At 28.1% G+C, this 20,893-nt stretch overlaps 2 protein-coding genes across 5 annotated transcripts; one reads left to right on the forward strand and one right to left on the reverse strand.

The window, feature by feature from the left end:
* Positions 1-261: 261 nt before the first annotated feature.
* LOC126904808 (acidic phospholipase A2 PA-3) lies at positions 262-12,621 on the reverse strand. Of its 4 annotated transcripts, XR_007703827.1 has the most exons (7): positions 12,249-12,621; positions 4,062-4,215; positions 2,565-2,696; positions 2,371-2,477; positions 673-829; positions 515-611; positions 262-451 (listed from the first exon to the last, which is right to left on the reverse strand). XR_007703827.1 is itself a non-coding variant. In XM_050684066.1 (6 exons), exons 1-5 carry the CDS (start codon positions 12,310-12,312, stop codon positions 690-692), a joined length of 597 nt encoding a protein of 198 aa, XP_050540023.1. In that variant the 5' UTR covers positions 12,313-12,621; the 3' UTR covers positions 262-611; positions 673-689. The 4 variants fall into 4 exon arrangements, 3 of the variants coding, with proteins under 3 accessions (XP_050540023.1, XP_050540024.1, XP_050540025.1); XM_050684066.1 differs by having other exon boundaries at positions 262-611; XM_050684067.1 differs by lacking the exon at positions 12,249-12,621 and adding an exon at positions 4,339-4,568 and having other exon boundaries at positions 262-611.
* Positions 6,511-20,498, forward strand: LOC126904806 (zinc finger protein 721-like). Its single transcript, XM_050684065.1, has 2 exons — positions 6,511-6,852; positions 17,272-20,498. The coding sequence occupies exons 1-2, from the start codon at positions 6,805-6,807 to the stop codon at positions 20,470-20,472; spliced, it is 3,249 nt and encodes a 1,082-aa protein (XP_050540022.1). The 5' UTR covers positions 6,511-6,804; the 3' UTR covers positions 20,473-20,498.
* Positions 20,499-20,893: the final 395 nt, after the last annotated feature.

The following is a 20,893-nucleotide window of genomic DNA, read 5'->3' on the forward strand; positions in this document are numbered from 1 at the left end:
TAATTGGAACTCGAGCGATTACTGATAGAGTGATGCTTGGGAAAGAGGAAGCTGAGCCGATGTGGCAGACTCAGTCGCCATAACAATCACGAGTTTTAGTATAACAATCAGTGTTTAGTTTATATTGTCCACATTTGAAGATTAATACTGTAAACATTTTAAACAAATTAAATCACTTATAATAAAAAAATATAGCAAATTTGTTGGAGTATTGTTCCGATTCTTTACTTTTTTTATTTATTTAATATATATAAATATTAAAGTTGAATAAAATCTTAGGCTTTAATTTTTTTTCATAATGGATAAGTTTTAATAGAATATACATATTATTATAACATTATTTCTATTCTAAGATATTTAATACATTATATTGAATATAAAACTGGAAAGTAGATGTATCCATTCTGTATTTACATGTATCTTTTGGTAACTTTTTTCATTAGACTGGAAACTGATAAATTATATTTTTTATTTATCAATATGAAAAATCAATCAATATAACTGTTTAACATACACAGTATGTTTAAAACATGAAAATGTTTTATAATCCATTAACGCCATCGCCGACGTTAAAATTTAACTGATAATGACTAGAACTCTCATAAGTAGGCCTGGAAAAAATTTAAACTGCGAATTAAATAATTAGTAATATAAATTGTTGATCAAACGCACCAGAAACGATTTTCAAATCATATTAGGAAATTTTGAAACCATCTCCATGCACTAGATTTGCAAATCGCTTTTCGTCTTGGACAACCGTAATGCTTTAAACATAAAGCCAGTTGTTGGTCGCATTCACAAAGCCGCTGACTACAGCCATCACCTAAAGCTGAAAAATGAAAAAATAAGTATAAAGTGTAAAAAAATTTACTGAAATTTTTCAGACAACAAGAATTCTTTAATAAATTTAATTTAAAACATTTACAGTTTAAAAAAATCTTGCTTTAAGTTTTCTAGAAACAAAAAAAAAAATGTTTTAAATAACAGCTGATGTTTTTTTTTTGATAAAACACACTTTTTAAATAACTATTTGTGTAGAAAAAAACATCATAGTAAAATTAATACCTTCGCATCGAAGTTAAAAAAAAAACACCTTATTATTACTGTAGTAGAAGTTGAGTAATTAATTATCAACCACTCTGTTTATAATACTTTATATAGTGTTCAGTAAGTAAGAAAAAGGGCTTTTATTATTGTTATTGTTTGTAACAATTGAACTGCTTCCTTACTTTTTGAACACCCTCTATAACTGTGGCTTTTCAATTGTAAATAAAAATAAATAAAATAAAATATTACGAATTTAAAGGATTAAAAAACAAAAGAAAAAACTCGGTGAGCATTGTATAACGGACTCAAAAATAAAATCCGAAAAGTCAAAGAATATCTTGTGAATAGAAATTAAGCTTTGAAATACAATAATATGAGCGAAAATAATTCAAAATAATCTAAACAATTTTAAAGTAAACAATAGAAAAATATTATAGTCCGACAAAAGCAGTGTTAAAGAAGAAAGATTTTCCCTTAGCTACTGTTAGGCTTACATCAAACAAAAATAAATAAATAAATTGTATAATTATAATTTTTTTTTACTCTTCATATTAAACTATAGTACGAATACCGATCAATTTATTTTCTATAAATACAAAATTATAGTAATAATAAGGACATAAAATATAAAGGACATAAAGAACACTTAATCCAATCGCTATAAATTATACTCGAATGAAATTGAGAAACTCCCAAATGAAAATATTATTTTCTTCCTTTCAAATGGAAAAATGAAAATTCTATGCACGCTATTAAAAAAATGTCAGTATTTTAGCGATTATATATTATTAAAAAAAAAAAAGATATCTGTTGTTTTTTGAACTTAAAGAAAATTAGTACTGTTCTTATTTGAATGGAACAAACAAGTAAAAACGAGATGATTTACTAAAACAAAACAAACGTCGCAGGAGAGTAAATAATTTTTAAATTTCGTTTAAAATAATAACTTTATCCTGCAACTACGTCAAATTGAATAGGATCAAGAAAAATGGAATTAGATGTAAGCGGATAAATGTCGAATGTGATTTTTCGAGAAAGCTTCGACTTTGTGTATATGCCTACAGGTAGTCATTAGTATCTTTTGAAATATATCAATTGATTTTGTTTTGTATATATTTTTTTAAATCGTTTGTTGGAAAATCGCTTGTATCGTACATTATTATGTATTCTTATAAATACAAAATCATCAATAATTGTACAAAACTTTTAGTGTACTAGGTATATCGTTGAAATGATCACTGAATTGAAACATCAACAAAAAAAACGATTATCATAAAACAAAATGTGATAATCGAATATTATTTCACTTAAATTTTTACTTACAGCACAATGGTTTTTGATTATAACAAGTCCACACATAAGGCGTGAAGTACTCGAGGAACATTGGACAATCAGCGCCGTTGTAACACCAGTCGTGCATTTTGCAGCAGCTGTATTGGCAACCACAAACGATCCGAAAATAAGAAAAATTAAAAATTAATGATGGAAAGATTACAGTAGTTAAAATTGCGTTTAACTTGTCTATAGGATCGACCGGAGATCCAGAACCAAGGAAACCACAATAACAACCGTATCCAAGATAAGCAATTGGATTACAGCCAGTTGCGCATACTACCATGTTGTATAGTTGAAATGCACTTCTCTTAGATCTGAAAGAAAATAACACTTACATTATAAATCCAATCTTCTACGTGTATATAAATGTGTTTAAATTTTTTTTTATTAGTTTAGGCTATATTTATAAACAGAAGTGTATTTTTATTTGTCTGTTCTGGGCAACAAAATATTTAGGTCCTTAAAACAGGTAATTTACTCCTAAGATACGTTTTTTAAAATTTAATGCATTGTAGTGTGTAATTATAAAATTCAATCGAAAATATTGATAAAAAGTAGAAAAATGTATTTTTTCCTGTGTGTCAAAATATCAATATTTTGCTTTCAACGTAAATAATTAAATATTCAATTTCCTTGACATCATCTTCCGGAAAAAAATATATGTAATCAGAAATACCGCGAAAGTGTTTCACTGGTTAACAGCTATCGGTTTCATTAACTGAACCATTTGAATAATTTATTACGAAAGAAAAACTTTTATATCCGTTCCATTAAAAAAATATGTTTTTGAGAATCACTTGTAAGTTATTTCAACAACAAATATTACATACGCAAACATCATACATTTATCATGTATATCCTTTTTTAGGCCACACATACCTTAATTAAAGAAGAACAAATTTTTATGTCGTGAGATGCACAGCTCAGTTATAGTTAGTGTTGCAATAGTTATTTTAGAATACAGTTTTAAAAATCATTATCTATGCGTTATAATTACACCAAGACAGTTCACACGAGATTAGTTTCGGTACAACCAGTGACGACACGGTTATGGTAGAAAACTTTTTGAGTGTAACAATGCATATATTTAATTACAAACAAAACGGCTAAGAGACTCGTTTTGCGAAATTTTTATTAAATGAGAAAATATATTTTCAGGCTACACATATAAACATTTTACTGGTACCCAGAGACGTATTTATATAAAGGTAATTTAGGCAACTGCCTGCAGCGGTATATTTTAAGGGGCGGGAAATATTGAATGCCAACATATTTATAAAAATATAGTTGTTTTTTTATTGTTGTTATGATATATTGACTTCCTAATAATTATCATAATTGTTTTCATTTATTGTGTATTTATGATATGTATACGTATCGCTACAAGCAATTTATCTTAATTTAATTTATTAATAAACATAGATTTGCTTGAAAAATATTTTTAAATACTTTTTTCTTTCGAGGAAGAATTAGTAGGGTTATGGCAAAAATATATAAAAATGAGCCCCCTCAATCGTAACTTAATGAAGGGCGGCAAATTTTTAAATGCCTATAGGCGGAAAATATGTGAATACGCCTCTGGATGTACCAAGAATAATATATCTTTAACACTACTTATGAGTACATAACAAATCATTCCTTATACTACAGCGAACACTTTAATTAGGTAGTTTGCTTACCGATTTTGTAATTCTTTATCTTTGGATTGGTCAGCTGTGCTTTCCAACACCGCCGAAGGTCCCCAAGGATTATTAGTGTAGCCGATGTACACGTCTATTGGAATCATGGTACCATTTTTGTGGTGTATTCTTCGAGTCAATGTACTAATGTCGGCTATAAATAATAGTATTTTCATTAAAACAAGCAAAAAAATTACTGATAATTGATAATTAATGTTAGTTACGAAATTAATAATTACTATAGTACTTCATTTTTGTCTAAGGCGACAATACTTACATTTCGCCTTTAGAATAACAATAGAAATATAACTAACTAAAAAAACCATAATAACATAGTTATTGCGGATTTACGAGCCTTTTACTTTTGGCACGCTACGCAATGCTTATACGTTGATTGATGACGTGTTTTGCCACAGATTATTTTGTACCGAATACTGTGAAAAATCCACAGAATCCTTGACAAGATAAGATTATAACCTGCATGGCGTGTCTATGTCCACAAATCGTTTGTCGGAAGCTGCCAACTACATTTGTTTTGATGTTACGTGAGTGAATTATAAAAATGTCGACGATTTGATAATAAATTAAATAATAAAATGATAGGATATTTTACAGAAGTCCTATTATGAGCTTTTACACACAATTTTTATTAAAAACAAACTGTTTGTTGGACACAGTAACAGAAGAAAATTATACTATAAAATAAATTACTCGAAAAATAATAACAAAATAATTTAAATAGAAAAGTTCATTTAGTCTTAATGAAATCGGTTTTATTTGATGTTTGATGAAACGATAAATGATTAAGTGTTTAAAAAATTATTGGTCGGTTAAAAATAATTTAATTTCTCATAAATTGGCTTTTTTATCTCTGATAATTACAACAAAAAAATAATCACAGTAAATTTATTAATTCTTACTTATTCAAGTAGAAATTAATTATTTATATTTTCTTTATTAAATTTATTTTTAATAGTAATCCAGTTAAACATGTCAATGTCATAAAAGATAGAGGAAAATAAAACGAACTATTTATACAAATCGTATATATTATATACGAAAATATATATTATAATAAAAAATATATAAAATATATATATATTATATACGAAAATGTTTAATTTTGAAGATAATATAAGACGTAGTCCAAAAATTATCCAATCTTATGGTTTTTGTTTAACAAATTATTTTTGTAAAATAATTTTCTTTCACACACATTTATTTCTTCAATTTTTGATAGAAGACTTTAAAAGTCATTTATCATAGTTAATAGTCTATCGTTGAGTGTATTTAAAAAATACTGAGTTATTTGATATGATTTATATCATATGAATGCACCTATTTTAATGACTGCAGCATGACGGTAATCGTTTTCTTTTCTGTTTAAGTTTTCTTTTTAATAGAACAAGGTCTCTTCTGTCAATACCTATTTGTATTATAATATTTTGTATTCTGTTACAGTAATAATAACATAACGATAATTGAACTGAAAAATTCCGTGGCCAAGAAGTTAATTATATGTATGTAGCGTGTACACAATAGGGTTGTATTGACTGGGTGATAATTAGCAAAAAAACGGTGAAGAAAATCAACGACCTTAAAAAGACACACTCATACATTTTTATCTACACAAATAAAATAATATCCAACTTGATTGCTTAATGTTTGGAATTTTATTTAGTTATGGCCAGTGTCTTTAATCGCATTAAGTGCTACCGCGCGACATTTCTGTGTTAAATTAAAGTAAGACTAGTTTCGGTTGAAATATCGTGATACATTCTCTAAAACAAACACTAAAGTTCTTATATTTTTACTTTAATAACCTGAGAGATGCTTCTAAGGAATTTTCACCACAGAGTATCTTCTATTCAAAGAATGTTGAATAGTGCTTGCAGCAGTGATAAATTATCTAAATAATTTGGCAAGTTATGTGTTATAAGTTCTGTGATAAACAAACACCTATGACCAAAAATATGTTTTTCCATGATAAATTAGCATTAGTGAAGATCGTGGGGAGTTAAGCCCACCAAAATAACTCATTTGAGTTTATACCCTTCTCGAAAAAAATAAGAGAAAATATTGTACATTGTTTAACAAAATTAAAATTAATAATAAATAGTTGAATTAAATTTTTTATTTTTTTTGTCACGGGAAATTACTGTAATATCAGTAATGTCAGATGTTTTATTTCTGCTGTAGTACCATTCAATTTGACAATCAATAAATATGGTTAGTAAAGTATTATTTTAACGTAAACATAAATTTTATGAATAATTAATAGTCGAGAGTTATCATTTTTACACTTCTTATCGTTGTTATTTCAAGATAAATTAAACTGTAATCCGTAGTTTATATGAAAATAGTTTTTATGTAGTCTGTGATAAAATTAATTATTTGTGTGTATTTTTTATATGTTTAATGTATTTAAATTTAAATTCAAAAAGTTTCAAAATCTCAGTCTTGAGATCTTGCTAGTTATTTCTTACGAAGTTAAAGATATAATTTTATACAAATATATTGTCAATATAATAATTTTGCGTTTTAAAGACGACTGATGTGAGTGTAAATGATGTAGGAGATCATGTCAAGTAGAAGTTTAGGTTAAGGGTGACTGACCCCAAGTAGTTGGGATTAAGGCGAGGAAAAAGAAGAAGATTGTCAATATAATAATATTAGTGCATATAATTAAAATATAAAAACATACCCATGGAACATATCTCTAGCTATTGCATTTGGCGAATTTATGAAATTAAACTATGAGAGGGGTCCACAGTTCATTAATCACAATAAGGTAATTTTTATACTGCTTGATAATTATTCTACAAGTAAAGGAGGTGGTTACTAAATTTATCAATTTACTTGATTTAACAATGCCTATTAGTTCTGCTTCTTGCGAAAGTAGTTTTACAGGCACCAAGAATACTAAAACACGGTTAAAAATAACTATGCAGCAAAATAGATTTAATGAACTTTCAATGTGATATATAGAAAAATATAAAAATAAATCTATAATACTAAATATATTTCAAATGTATTTTTCAAAAAAATTAATAGATTAATCTTATTATGCAATAAAACATTGAAAATTACATAAAGACGTACGATTTTCAATAATTTTGAAAAATTTCAAAAAATAAAAACTCCACCTTAATATTGCTAAAATATAATTGTGTATATAATGAGATTATATAAAAGTTTATTGTACAAAAATGAATAATGTTGATGCTAAAAAAAACCCCATAAGGTGTTGTTTTTCCATTTTAGGAAATTTTAGAAGAACTTCCTTAACTCATAAATAATTTACACGTATTTAATTTAATAAGTAACTTTTCATGTTTATAAAAATATCTCAGGTTCCATATTAATTTTATGCGAGTTTAAATAATTAGATGATAACGTAACAATAATATGTTGCATAGCTTACTTTATTCTCTTACAATTTTGTTTGCTAACAAGTGGGTTACACAGATAACTGTCAATAAAGCATCTGTATAATTGTGTATTATTATTTTTATTAATTAAATGTAATTATTTGAATAATATTAATCTGGATTTTAAATACAAATATTATGAATTCTCAAATGGGTCGCAGTAAAACTACAAATATTTTTTTTAATGTAAAATTACTGGTCTTGAAGTCGTTTTTTAATAACATTTACATGTATAAATAATAATTAAAACCTAAATAGATTTTCTAATTATGTAAAGAAGTGGGAAGTGTTTGATTAACAATACCTTTGGGTAAAAAAAAAAAAAAAGGGTTCAGCTTACAATTTTTACTCATGAAGGCTTGTTTAAATAATATATTTTCTAATATAAGCATTAGTAGTATTAGTAGTAAGCATTAGTCTTTCTATGTTAATGACAATAAATAGAGTATTAAAATATAATCCGTAGAATTTAAAATATTTCAATTATTCTTATTTTCAGAAGTTACCTAAAATATGACATTAAATAAATAAATTACAACCCAATCAGTCTACAGCAACAATTTATTTTAATTAATGGTTTTATAAACGCAAAATTATTATTTTCACAAACAATGATTTTAGTAATTATTGTTAAAAAAGTCTTTTTAATACTTAATAGTTATATTGATTATCATAATAATAATTATTAAATTTGTATACTTCATTTTTGGCATAGATCATATTAAAAAAAAATAATTTACAAGATCCGTGTTTATCATGGACATTTCATGTGTTAAATGAAACATATGTTTGAAATTAGTCAACGATGATTTTTAAAAATATTTTTTAATAATTGTCAATTTTGGTAACAATAGAAATAAATTTTCGTTAAAAATATTTGAATTCCAAAAAAAAAAAAAAAATTATTTATTATTGTGTTTGTTTAATTATTACTATTTTTTACTTGGTGCCATGAAAGTCATAGAAGACAAAAGTGCTCTCCATTCTGTAAGTACTATATATTTCATAAAAATTTTATGATCACAAAAAAAAAGTTATTTTAAAACATTTACTTTTATATTGAGTCAATTAATGGAACTATCTAAAGTTCCTCTATTTGCTAGTTTTTATTTAAGTTTTCAATGTGACATTGTAAATTCAGCAAAATGACACTAAAGCTATAACAATTTTTACGTATGAGAATAACAGCCACTGGATATTGTCGACACACTCCGTCCGAGAGTGTACTCTGACAACCACAATTACTTCATCCCGGATGAAGACCAGATCATCCGTTAAACACAAAACTTTATCTTCGTGATTTGTTCAGTGGACCTATGCAGTTGTCGCTATTAAATATACGTCAAGTATTTTAAGGTCTTTATGACAGAAACTTAACAAGTTTACCTCAATTGGTACGTACGTGTCTGTGTAGTATCTGAAAATAATCATTGGCATTACATTGTAACGTGAGAAAATATTTCTAAACGCCGCTGAATTATGAAGTTTCCAATCGATAATTTTAAATTAGTATACTTATTTATAGTTGCATAATTACATAATTAATTTTTAACCAAATGTGTTAACAATTTTTAAATATCATTTACTAAAAAACAACGTTTCAAATACATGACGAAGACCTCAATTATAATTTATAGACAGGACATACACTAATTAACAAACAAAAGTGTGACATTTTTATAATATTTAAATAATGAAAATACAATTAATATTTGTAATGGAATTAAATTCATTACTAAGGTTAAACTATAAAATGTATTAATGAAGCATTGAACAAATCAAATTTGGAGGATATGAATAATTTTACCGTATCGTTTGAAAGTCTTTCCTTGTGAAATGAATTACATCATTACATAAATCTAATAACTATTATTCACTAAAAACTTATTAAGATATTTTAGTTGTTTTATATTTCTAATAATTATCGTTTATTTGAAAAAAATAAACGAGTTTATGATTTTGGTTAAGTATTCTTATGTTACTTTATTGTAATTATTTTGAGCCTTTGATTATTACTTAAAAGGTCGTACTAAACTATATCAATAGCTTAATAGTTTCGTTAAATTTTTTTTATAATTTTTCAATAAAAAAAAAAAAACTATTGCTTTAATTCATTCTCTGTTTCTTTATTATTATTATTTTAATAAATAATTTAAAAGTTATAAATATACTATTTCTTTATTGGGCAACTGGCATAAATCAATATTTCAAACACTGGAACTATTAATACTTTGTTGATAGAGGACTAATTTTTGTATTTCTGTCGGGTGTTATTTCCTAATTGCGTGTGCTCATTGTTCAAAATTGCTTTTAAATTAATATTTAATGTGTTAAATGTACAAATATAGTATTGCATAAATCTTGTTAATTAAGTGTTAATAGTTTTCTTTTATGATGATAATAATAGATACACACATAAAAGGATTATTATTAATTTTACGTTTTGTTACTAAAAAAAAAGTCTATTTAAAGTCAAAGTTACCTACACGAAACATGAATTTGACGTTTTCATTGAATATGAACTAATGAACTTATTTCCACTAGGAAAAATAATCGAAATCAGAATAATGCGATTGTTTTATCGTAATTCTTTACAGTGGAAACATATAATGTCGTTTTATCGCGTCTTAAATATAAGATTGAAAACGTACGGACGTGGAACGAATTTAGAAATAAAACATTCCGAGGAAAAGTCGTCTAAATCACATTATTCAAAAAACGACAGAAGCTTTACATGATCAGTTATACGAAGTATAGGAAATAAGTCCTATGATGTATTTCTTTTGCAGTGATTTGTAAGCCTATAAAAATGTTCCAAGATTTATTATTTACTTATCATTATTTCATTTTTGCATAATACTTTATGATAGCATGTTACTATAATCGACTCTATCCGTGAATCGTAACTCATATGAAGTGACCGCCACTCGATGTATCCTCACAACAAAGCGCATTGCGTAAACAAACCTTATTGCTCTTTCGGCCTGATGGTTCCTATAATTATACATATATGTCGTTCGCTCGTTTCAATTTGTTGCGATAGCTTTTGTAATAATTTGTTGCCTATCGGTTAAATGAGACGTAAATTGATCAAATTAACTCAGCTAGACTATTTTCGTAGACAACAGTCGTACGACTGTCATTTAAAACTGTAATTACACACAAATTTATCATAATTTTACGTGCAGATTCCAATTAGATTTTGTTTACAGTCAAATCTCCCCTTGCAGTCATAACCGTTGGCACCAAACAGCGGGAGCGTAAATACCGTGTTACTTATATCAAATACACCATCCAAGAAACAGTTAGACTTTTGTGCGTGCTCTGTGTTTTACGGCTTGTGTATGTAAAAAATAAAACCCACTACTGCGTCTTACGATGAAAAAAATGAACTATAATAATGACAACAAAAATAAAAAACAAAATACCACGAAAAAATAGAATGCAGTTCTCCAATGCTTTTGTAGTTCGTACAATATTAAATTAAATCAAATATAAAAGGGCTCAACGATCGTCTGTTAAGGTGAATGCCATAAAAAAAAGAACACAATATACACTATATGGTTTTCATTATAAAAATGAGGCACAACGGCTAACGTCAATTCTCTTTCAATAAACATTACAAACGTCCGATTTGTCAGATTTATGTGATATGTATATCACATAGATGTACATATATCAGAGAAAAAAACATAATAGTTTATGGTTGAGGTTATAAAAATTATTATGGCCGTTAGAGTGTTTTGTTAATCCCGCAGAGGCCGCGAAACAACTATTCCATAGTGTAATAAGATTAATTAAAATTTTACACAATACTAAGATCCAATATCGATTTGAAATAGCAAAAGCAGGTTACAATCGTTTTTAATTTGTGTAACCTTATTCGATTTAAATAAAAAAAAAAATATTTTTTCATACATGTACAAAAACATACTGGACTGTAATGGACGCTAAAAACACAACGAAAATAATTACTGCACTTGAAATGAAAGTGACACATTTTGTGTCGTGGTCAATGATTTTATACGAAAATCTTAGAAGAAATTCACATCTTGACGCAACGGCTTGTAAACTCACAGTGACGGTCTCAAACACCGAAATCAACTGGACAAGATAAATTGCTTTATTCAAATAGATCATTGTGTTCACGACTTCTTCTCTATCACTTCGACGATTATTCCTAAACATTATTATGTCGGTTAATAGCTACCGGCCAGAACCAAATTTGTATTTATAAATTTTACCTGCTCACTTTTTATTTTTAAAAGTTCGAAACCTGAAAGCAGGATAAAACTATCGGTATTGGTTTTATACGTAGGTCTTTAAAACGATAACGGTCTAACTATAAGTCAAGGCTCTGTCATGTCTCTCGGATAAAAATGTATGGATTGGATATTGTACCAAATCCCTTTAGTCGAACCAAGGTATTCCTTAGTTTTATTTCTATGCTACAAATCGGACAATGCTATTACATTATTATGAACATTTGGTACAAAACAATCGATCGCGGCGTAAAAAACGATTTTTACGTCTGTAGCGAAAGTTTCACACGGTCTTGTACAAATGTACACACGTTTCACGATTATAACCGAATTGTTTTTCTGTACTCGGTGAATCTGCACAACATTGAAATGCGCGTTGGCAATTTTATTTTTTCTATGTCAAATCGGTACTCGGTGCGGATAATTTCAAACGATCACAACAGAAAAAATAATTTCATTAACAGATAATTTAAATAAAAATGAAAAGTACTCACCATCCGAGTGCACTAATTGTTGTACAATGGCAAGAAGCGTGTAAATGTCTACGGGTCTCAGCATGTCGCGCGGTAGTAATTTTAATTCTTAAATTAGAAGAAAACGGAAACAATATAATTAAAAGATGGTTAACTTTGACAACCGAAGTCAGCCCCCCCGTCGCGTCACCTCGCACTTATTTGACAGACACCGCACTGTTACCTTATCTGTGACATGATGATCGAGGGAACGATCCAAGTGAAGAAAACGTGAATAACCAATCGATCTATTTCGTCTTTCGATTCCCTCGATCATAGATACTTTTTAGGCTGTCAACCACTGCTAGATGTTTAAGACTAAACAACTGAAAAACCGTTAAGTTCCTCGGCCTGCACGTCGGCCGTAGTCTCCACCACCACCACTTTCACCTTCAACAAGTGACAGAAAGCGAAAACAAAAACAGCAATGAGGTTCAATGTCGTCCCCTCTATTTACAATTATACACAGCTAAAGATGATATACTAGTATGTAAAGAGATCCAATTAAGATTTACTCTTAAAATTGGGTTGTATTATGATATCAAGCGGTTCAACCTTACTTCCTCTTCTCGATGAAATTTCAAGTGTTCTTCAGCCAAATTTCAACAAGCTGTTGAGTTAAAACAAAATTAAAAAAAGTCATTAAATATTCTTAAGACTTACATCAGGAGGAGGCACTTCTTAGCCATTTTTAACTGTATGAATAATTAAATTTTTAATATAAATAAAATTATAGTTTTACGTTAACGCTGTTGAAACGTTTTTTTGGGAGTTATTTTTTAACTATTACACGCAGTTTAAATAATTTGATTATAAAAAACAGGTTCACAAAAGTTATGTTTTTTATAATTATTTAGTGAAGTATCAGTTTGATGGATTAAAGTATAATTGCTTTGACTGTTAGGAAACTACGTAAAGCATAACCCACAATTGAAAAATAAAAAAACAATAAAACGAAATCACACTAAATTAGTTGATTTATGAAAATTATCAAACACGATGTTACTTAATTTTCAGTAACATCTTAATATTAAAAAATAGTAATTTTATTTCAGGTGATTCTAAGTGCTTTCTTTCATTTACACATTTAGGCAATGTAAATTTACTTAATTAAAGTGATTATCTTAATTCAGAGTTATATGTAATTAGATTAAATCTGATTATTTCACGTCGAGATCATTAATGAACATTACTGTTTCCCTAATGTAATCGCTTAACGGTAAGTGAAGTAAGGCGTGTTTTCTTAAACAATTATTGATTATATTTTTATAGTTATTGATTACGGATTTAATCCAGTAAATAGTGACAATTATGTGTTAATCCAAATAATGATACATTTATGGTATCCCGCTACGGTATTTACTAACTCGATTCATTGACTGCTTTCATTCACATAAACCAATTGTCAGTCGTTCCGCATTAAACAATAAAACTATTGTTGAGACAGTAAAGTACCGTTTTCTCTAAGTAATAATCTAATTTAGTGTATTGGAATCAATGTTTATTTTCAAACTCACAGTTAATAATTATTCAGTTTATTTTGTCCGGAAATCGATTTACAATTAGACTTTTTCGTTAATTGAAAGATTGTCCTTAAATAGCCTATAGATAAACATTGTTCTTGTCCAATATCCTTAACTTTTCAACACATTTCTTCTACCGTCTTCTGATGTTCGTGACCACACAGAAATCGCTATAATATTAGCTGGCAGATAAATTCGCATTAGAAGAGATCTGTCCTACAAGAACCTCGTTAGTATTTATAACCTTCGTTTCTCGGTCATTTCTTAAAACAGTCGCGTATCATCCAAGTGAATCGCATTATTGTTTCATACCATCCCTACTATTGTTGAATGCTCGGTACTCAAGCCTATGTCTGCCCAATATGTATTTTTGATAACACGAGCCATTATTACGATCTAACACCTATCGTATTTATAAAATATACAATTATAACAATAATACGTGACTTGATGACCGAAACTAAAACGATAACATGCGAAAAATATTAACCTTGTAGTGATCAATGAATGTGTCTCGCTATTGACCGGCAAATAAGTATAAAAAACACATCTATACCACAACGTAACAAAACTGGTGCTACTGATAAATCTCCAGCTCATTAATACAAATCACGTACAATCAATTGCTAGTATGATTTTTTTTTTTAATTATCTTTTAACCATATTCACTTTGAACATTCAAAAGGAGCAGCTATGTTTTTAAGGAAATTGGAGTTTTAATTTTTAATAACAATATTATGAAAAACTATTTAAAAACACTCAAATACTTAAATGCGTTTCAATTGAATTTCACAACTTTGAGCACAATCATTAAATTCTTAAAATTAGTGTAGTGTTCATTATTAAGATTCACTTTAAGTATAATCACTATGAATTATAATTCATTTTTATTTAATCTTAATAAATTTGAATGATTGCATTTTTTTCAGTTAACAGAAAATAATCGTAAATGTGTGTTGGAAAAATAGTTTTACTTTTCTTTGTATAAATATAAATAATTGCAATATTTTTAATACTTTTGTATAACGTTGAGTTACAATGTAACAAAATTCCAAAAATTAAAATAAAATTTTGTTCGTGTGGGTTATAGAACTTGTATAATTAAAACGATCTCAAAGAGCAAATATTCAATAAAATATCGAAGCATAGAAATGGTTTATTATTTTACTTAACTTTTCTCTTTAAAAAAAAACAACTAACTAGCAACATGTATTCAGAAGATTTCAATCAATGATAGCTCTAAAAACTCAGGGATAATTATCTCACACAAACCAAACAACTATAAATTTAATTTAATAAACTAATGAAATAACTTTAAAGTTCAAAATACTGTTTTTAATTGTACCGCAAAAATGTATATTATGCCATAGTATGTCAATTTACTTCTGTTGTTTCCTCAAAATGTACATCGATAAATCTCTTATTATAATAACACACAATGACAATTAAAATTGTCCTCATCGGATTTCAAGAGAAACTTTATCCAAATCCAATATTTGATTCAAATAAGTTAAATAATTATTGGAAAAGTTTATTGATTCGTTCGAATAGCTTATAATTAGAATAATTTGTGAGTTTTTCCAAATTGTTACTGTTGAAATAATAAAATGGTAAATTTATTTGATCGTTGGAAGAGGACTTTTCGGTAATAATTGTTACGGTTTCCTGGAATTTCTTCAAATGAGATGACCTTTTTACTTTTTGTTTTAAATATTTTTAATAAGAATAATAAAATGTATTGCTTTATAGTATAACTTTATAATTAAAATAAATATTATTTTTAAGATCTTTTACAATATCATATTTCCCCTCTAGATGATGATTCATTTATCATGAATCACATAATTAATCAAAAAATAAAATTAATATTAAGAATTTTTTATTTAGTTTCTTTAAGGCACATATATTTAAATCATGAAGTATTATTTATATTCATTCCTTTTAATAATGTCAACTTTACTTTTTCAAATAGCAAAATGCATAATCAACTAGTTTATTTATAGATAATGAGATAATTAAAATAATGACTGGTCGCTAATAATTTTTTGAGCAGTATTTCTGAAGTTATTGATATTATTATACTTTGACAGGAGAAAGAGTTGGCCAGAGAATCATCTAGTGCTACAAAAATTTTTATAAATTATTTAAGATTAAAATGTGAAATAAAATTATTCTAAAATTCATTTTATTAGGTGTTTAAATGTCTACAGGTTTTAAATTTAAGTTTTCTTGAGCAAAATTTTGTATTAATTGTATTATTTAATGATTAAATAATAAGTAAAAATTAATAAGGTTGCAAGAACTAAATTTAATTTAAAAATTATAGGAATGAATATACACTAAAAATATTTACATTAGTATAATTTATTACTGATTTACGACATTCAGTGTTTCTTAGCCACATCAACTAAAATTAAACACAACATAAAATCATAGTTTCGTAACGTTATTTATTTCAAAATCACCAAATTGTCACACAAATTATCAAATCAAACAACTAGTAACGAAATCAAATCATACCCAATTATTTATCACTATTAGTTGTCCAATTCTCAATAATATATTTCTATTGTCAACTCTCTGTGGCTCCATAAGATCGGGTAAGTATTGAGCGTGAAACGTGATTAATTGATAGACTACATTATACAATTCATGAAACTCGTAAAAACATACAAATTTTTTTTATAGTCCAATATTTAAATATGATTATAATTCTACTAAATTATACACATTAACTACGTCTTAAATATAAGACAAAATACGCCAACGTTATTAAAATACTTCCAAAATATTAAAAGATAAAGAGCGATACACGGGTCGTACTAGAGATAGTACTAAATGATAGAATGCACGTACCTCTGATGGCATTGAAATATGAAGCAATATGAATTACAAAGGTGAAGACAATTTTTTTTTTAATCACTCAAATACATAATAAATAGTGATGCATAAAAAATAAAATTGTTGTGGATAAAAATATAAAAGTCATTGGGATTGAGAGTATTTAGTACCCCAGGTGGCACAATTCCTAAATACGGTATTAGCAAAAAATATCTATAAATTATTAGTAATATCAGATTATTTTTACTGTGTAGATCGATTAAAAATACACAATTGAATTTATAGTTATGACGTGACTGAATTTGTGTCAACGCTATGATTTTTTAAAACATTATAAATACAGGATTCCCAACTAAATAAATAAACTACCAAATAAATTTTTTTCTTTTTACTCATCGGTTCGTTTTAAAATTGTCAAAAACTAGACTATAAAAAAAAATTAGTTTTTTTCCAGTTAATTGATATGAACGCTTATATTAAGATTTAGATATCATCATCAGTATGATGATAAAATCTTAAAATTATAATAAGATATGCGTATTTGTATATGTATTTTGATATAATTAATAAATTATTAAATCTATCAGTAGGGTTAAAATTCATGTTTTTGTTATACACAATTATGTATTTTTTTGTTATAGAACGTGTTTTTTGAAAAAATTCATTATGCTACTGCAAACAATGGACAAAAAGTGGTTATTTTACCAACAGTATTAGTATCAAAAAACAAAAATTCACGCATTGATAAAGTCCGACGGTCCCGTCGGAGAAAAAACCAAAAATTCAAAACAATTAAGTGTCCTATAGACGCCAGTCGACAAAAAGTATTTTATATAAAATCAAACGGTGGATATAAAAATGCGATAATTAAGAAAAATACCGATGATTTAAAAACTCAAGTAACAGACGATGTTGACGTACAAGAATCGAAAAAAGGTAGACCTAAAGGTTCTAAAAATAAGAATAAATTTGATCCAATTGGATATGGCCTCACAGACAAATCATTTGTATATTCTGTGGACTTGAATACGTGTGTCGTTTGTAACGAGTCATTGGACACTGATCTATTAGATCACGCACTAGAACATCACAAAGACACTTGTCCAATTTGTGGTGAATATTGCAGTCAAAATTTGTCGAAACATTTTGAGTCGCATGCAAAACAAACTTATTTGAAAGTTAAGTGCTACGAATGTTATCATTGCAAAGAAAAGTATGGCAACTCTGAATTATTGGCAGACCATGTACTCGAAGTGCATGTAAAAAAGGCTACCCAATTAACGTGCTGCATCTGCGGACAGATAATATCACGGAATACGTTAGTAGCTTTGCGACAACACATATCCGTAGCGCATTCGGACGCAAATCCGTCCACGTTTCCAGAAACCTGTGGATATTGTAACCATCAGCCAGGTCGTAACGATCTTATAGCCCATTTATTTGACAAACATCTTTCTAAGACTTCAGTCACTATGTCATGTACGATTTGTGAAGCACAGTGCGATAGCCGCTCGGATATTGTCGATCATATGGTCCGTACACACTGTTCCAGTACAACTTACAGGCGACCAGCAGTTTATCGCTGCCCAGCGTGTCACATAGGATTCAAAACTCAAACCAGTGTGCTGAGACACGCGTGTAGTGCCATTAAGAACCCGTACTGCGAAAATTGTGATAAAATGTTTCCGTCAAAAATGAGGCTTGCTTTTCACTTGCAATTTCACGATCATGTATTTTATCCTGCGATGCACTTACGTTGTGACGTATGCTTAGTTGAAATGGAAGATGAATATCAGTTGTATGATCATATTCGATTCCAACATGAAGTATGCGAAAAGGCGGTCTGTGAAACATGTGGTCGCATGTTCAAAACGTCTATGGGTCTGAGTATTCATCGCCGGTATCACGTCGGTGACAGACATTACACGTGCAAGACTTGTGATAAATCATTCTTAAATCGTTCAACGCTTAAAGAGCATGAAATATCGCACATGGAAGTCAAACCTTTCCGTTGCCATATTTGTGGTCAATATTTGAGTCGAGCGTCGCGTTTGCGATCACATGTAAAATCTCACAAAGCTGCTGAATCGACATCACAACGTTGCTGCTATTGTTTGACATGTGGTTTTGTAGCTCCAAACACATATTTAATTAGCGATCACATGAGCAAAGAACACGACTTCGAAGGTGAGGCTAGGACTGCGGATTTGTCCTTAATTGTAAAGTGCGAGTACTGCGATTCTACATACATCGACTCAACTAGCTTAAATCAACACCGAGATAATAAGCACCCAAAAAGCGAAAACTCTGATGCTTTTGCTTGTGCTTTATGTTCTTCTACTTTTAGCACATATTCCAGACTGACAACTCACAAACTTACTCATGGCATAAACACCGAGTCTACATTATTGGATACTCAGTTCAATGATGTTAATGTTGATCAGGATCGATTTTGTATACCACAATTCTTTTCGTGCGAACATTGTGGTAAAATGTGTCTTCATTACACTTACTTATGTCTACATAGAAAACTTAAACACTCTAAAAAAACCGAACAAGTTAAATGTAGCCGATGTCCTCAAGAATTCAAATCGTCTTGGAAACTTATATACCATAAAAAAACAACGCATGGCCTCAGCCCAAACCAAGAAACCCATTCAGAAGATGTTCACCAATGTAAAATCTGCTTTCGAAAGTTCAGCAAGGTTGGCGCTCTTAATTTACACAAAACCCGTAGTCATATTGACAATAGTACCAGTGTTAATGCCGGAAAATATTTATGTGATCAATGTGGAAAATCACTTAATAGTGAACGTTCATTGATTAACCATAAAAAAACCCACTCCCGTCATATACCATGTCTTGAGAACAAACAACCAACTACACCTATCATTACTGAAACGAAACCACAAGAAAAAAATGAAGATAATATTACTATTTATAATCAGATCTCATGCCCTATTTGTCTACATTTATTTGACGATAATTTAGAATACATCGAACACCTTGAAAACCATACTAAAGTAGAAAACATTGTTCCCACTAACACGATTTGCATTTTGTGCGATACAGATTTATTGGATACTCAAATGTTCAAGTATCATATCGAAAAACATTCAGTTAATAAAGAAGCTATAGTTTGCTACATTTGTTATGCACCATTCCATTCATGTCAAGGATTTCTTTTACATGTAGGAAATGTGCATCAAATGTTCAAACTGTTATCAGAGGAACACATTTTACCTGAAATATCATTTGTGGGTATGTCTCAAAGAAACTTATTAAATAATGAACCATTAGTCGTTGATTGTTCACAAGTATTAGACAATCAAAATCCTGTGGAATTATTGGTACCTATTGTTACGAAAGATATAAATAATCAAAATTTAATACGTGAACCTTCCCCAAACTCGGCAATACTTTTTTCGACCACTGATGAACACACGTTACATCAAGAAAATGCATCAAACCCACCGGAAAATTTTGAATTTAATTATCCATCAAGTTCAAATAATGTCTATGAACAAAATGCTACACAAGATAATTGTTTAGAATATTTACCTGTATCAACAATAAATATTAAGAAAGAAAATATTTATCCAAAAAATGTACTAGAAAACAATGATAACATCAATTTTGACCAATTATTAAAAGTATCCGAACACGAAAAACAAATTAACGAACCAAATCCAACTTTAGACGAATTATTGGATCTTATTCCTTTAACTCCTCAGCGTGTTCAAGATAATTCATACTTGAATATTACAGAAGAAACTCGAGATCAAATGTTCTTCTTAAATAATTTACTTGATGAAAAACCTTCGGATTGTGCAACACAATAATTTGTAGCCTTTGATACTAAATGTTCATTTCATTTTTTGCAGTATTAAAATATTCAATTTTTAGGTATATCAATTATTTTTTAAAGGAATTCACCATTTTTCAATTATTTTAAATATAAATATGTAATAATTTTATTGTGCACCATTTTTATAAACAACTACTATGTTTTATTTAAAGCATCATAAAACTAAAATAGTTTCATCATTTGTTTTAATAAATCGTTTTCAAATAAATCAACTTTTATTTTAAGATAAAATTGCATATATAAATAAAATTATTTATAAAAAGCTACAGCGATAATTATTAAAATAATTTACTTATTTAAAAACAGTTACAAGTTAAACTTCGTGGTATTATAAAAATTAAATTATGCTTAAATTGTAACAAAACATAAAAAAATTATCTACAGGTTTCAAAGTG

The sequence above is a fragment of the Daktulosphaira vitifoliae genome, unplaced genomic scaffold, assembly GCF_025091365.1.
Source record: "Daktulosphaira vitifoliae isolate Bord-2020 unplaced genomic scaffold, ASM2509136v1 Scaffold_4, whole genome shotgun sequence".
Classification (NCBI taxonomy): domain Eukaryota; kingdom Metazoa; phylum Arthropoda; class Insecta; order Hemiptera; family Phylloxeridae; genus Daktulosphaira; species Daktulosphaira vitifoliae.

Coding starts and splice junctions, on each gene's coding strand:
- LOC126904808 (XM_050684066.1), bottom strand. CDS start 12,312: ATGCTGAGACCCGTAGACATTTACACGCTTCTTGCCATTGTACAACAA. Junction 2,478..2,564: donor CCGGTCGATCCTATAGACAA/GTTAAACGCAAT, acceptor TTGCCAATACAG/CTGCTGCAAAATGCACGACT. Junction 830..2,370: donor TAATCAAAAACCATTGTGCT/GTAAGTAAAAAT, acceptor TTCATTTTTCAG/CTTTAGGTGATGGCTGTAGT.
- LOC126904806 (XM_050684065.1), top strand. CDS start 6,805: ATGAAATTAAACTATGAGAGGGGTCCACAGTTCATTAATCACAATAAG. Junction 6,853..17,271: donor AGTTCATTAATCACAATAAG/GTAATTTTTATA, acceptor TTTTTGTTATAG/AACGTGTTTTTTGAAAAAAT.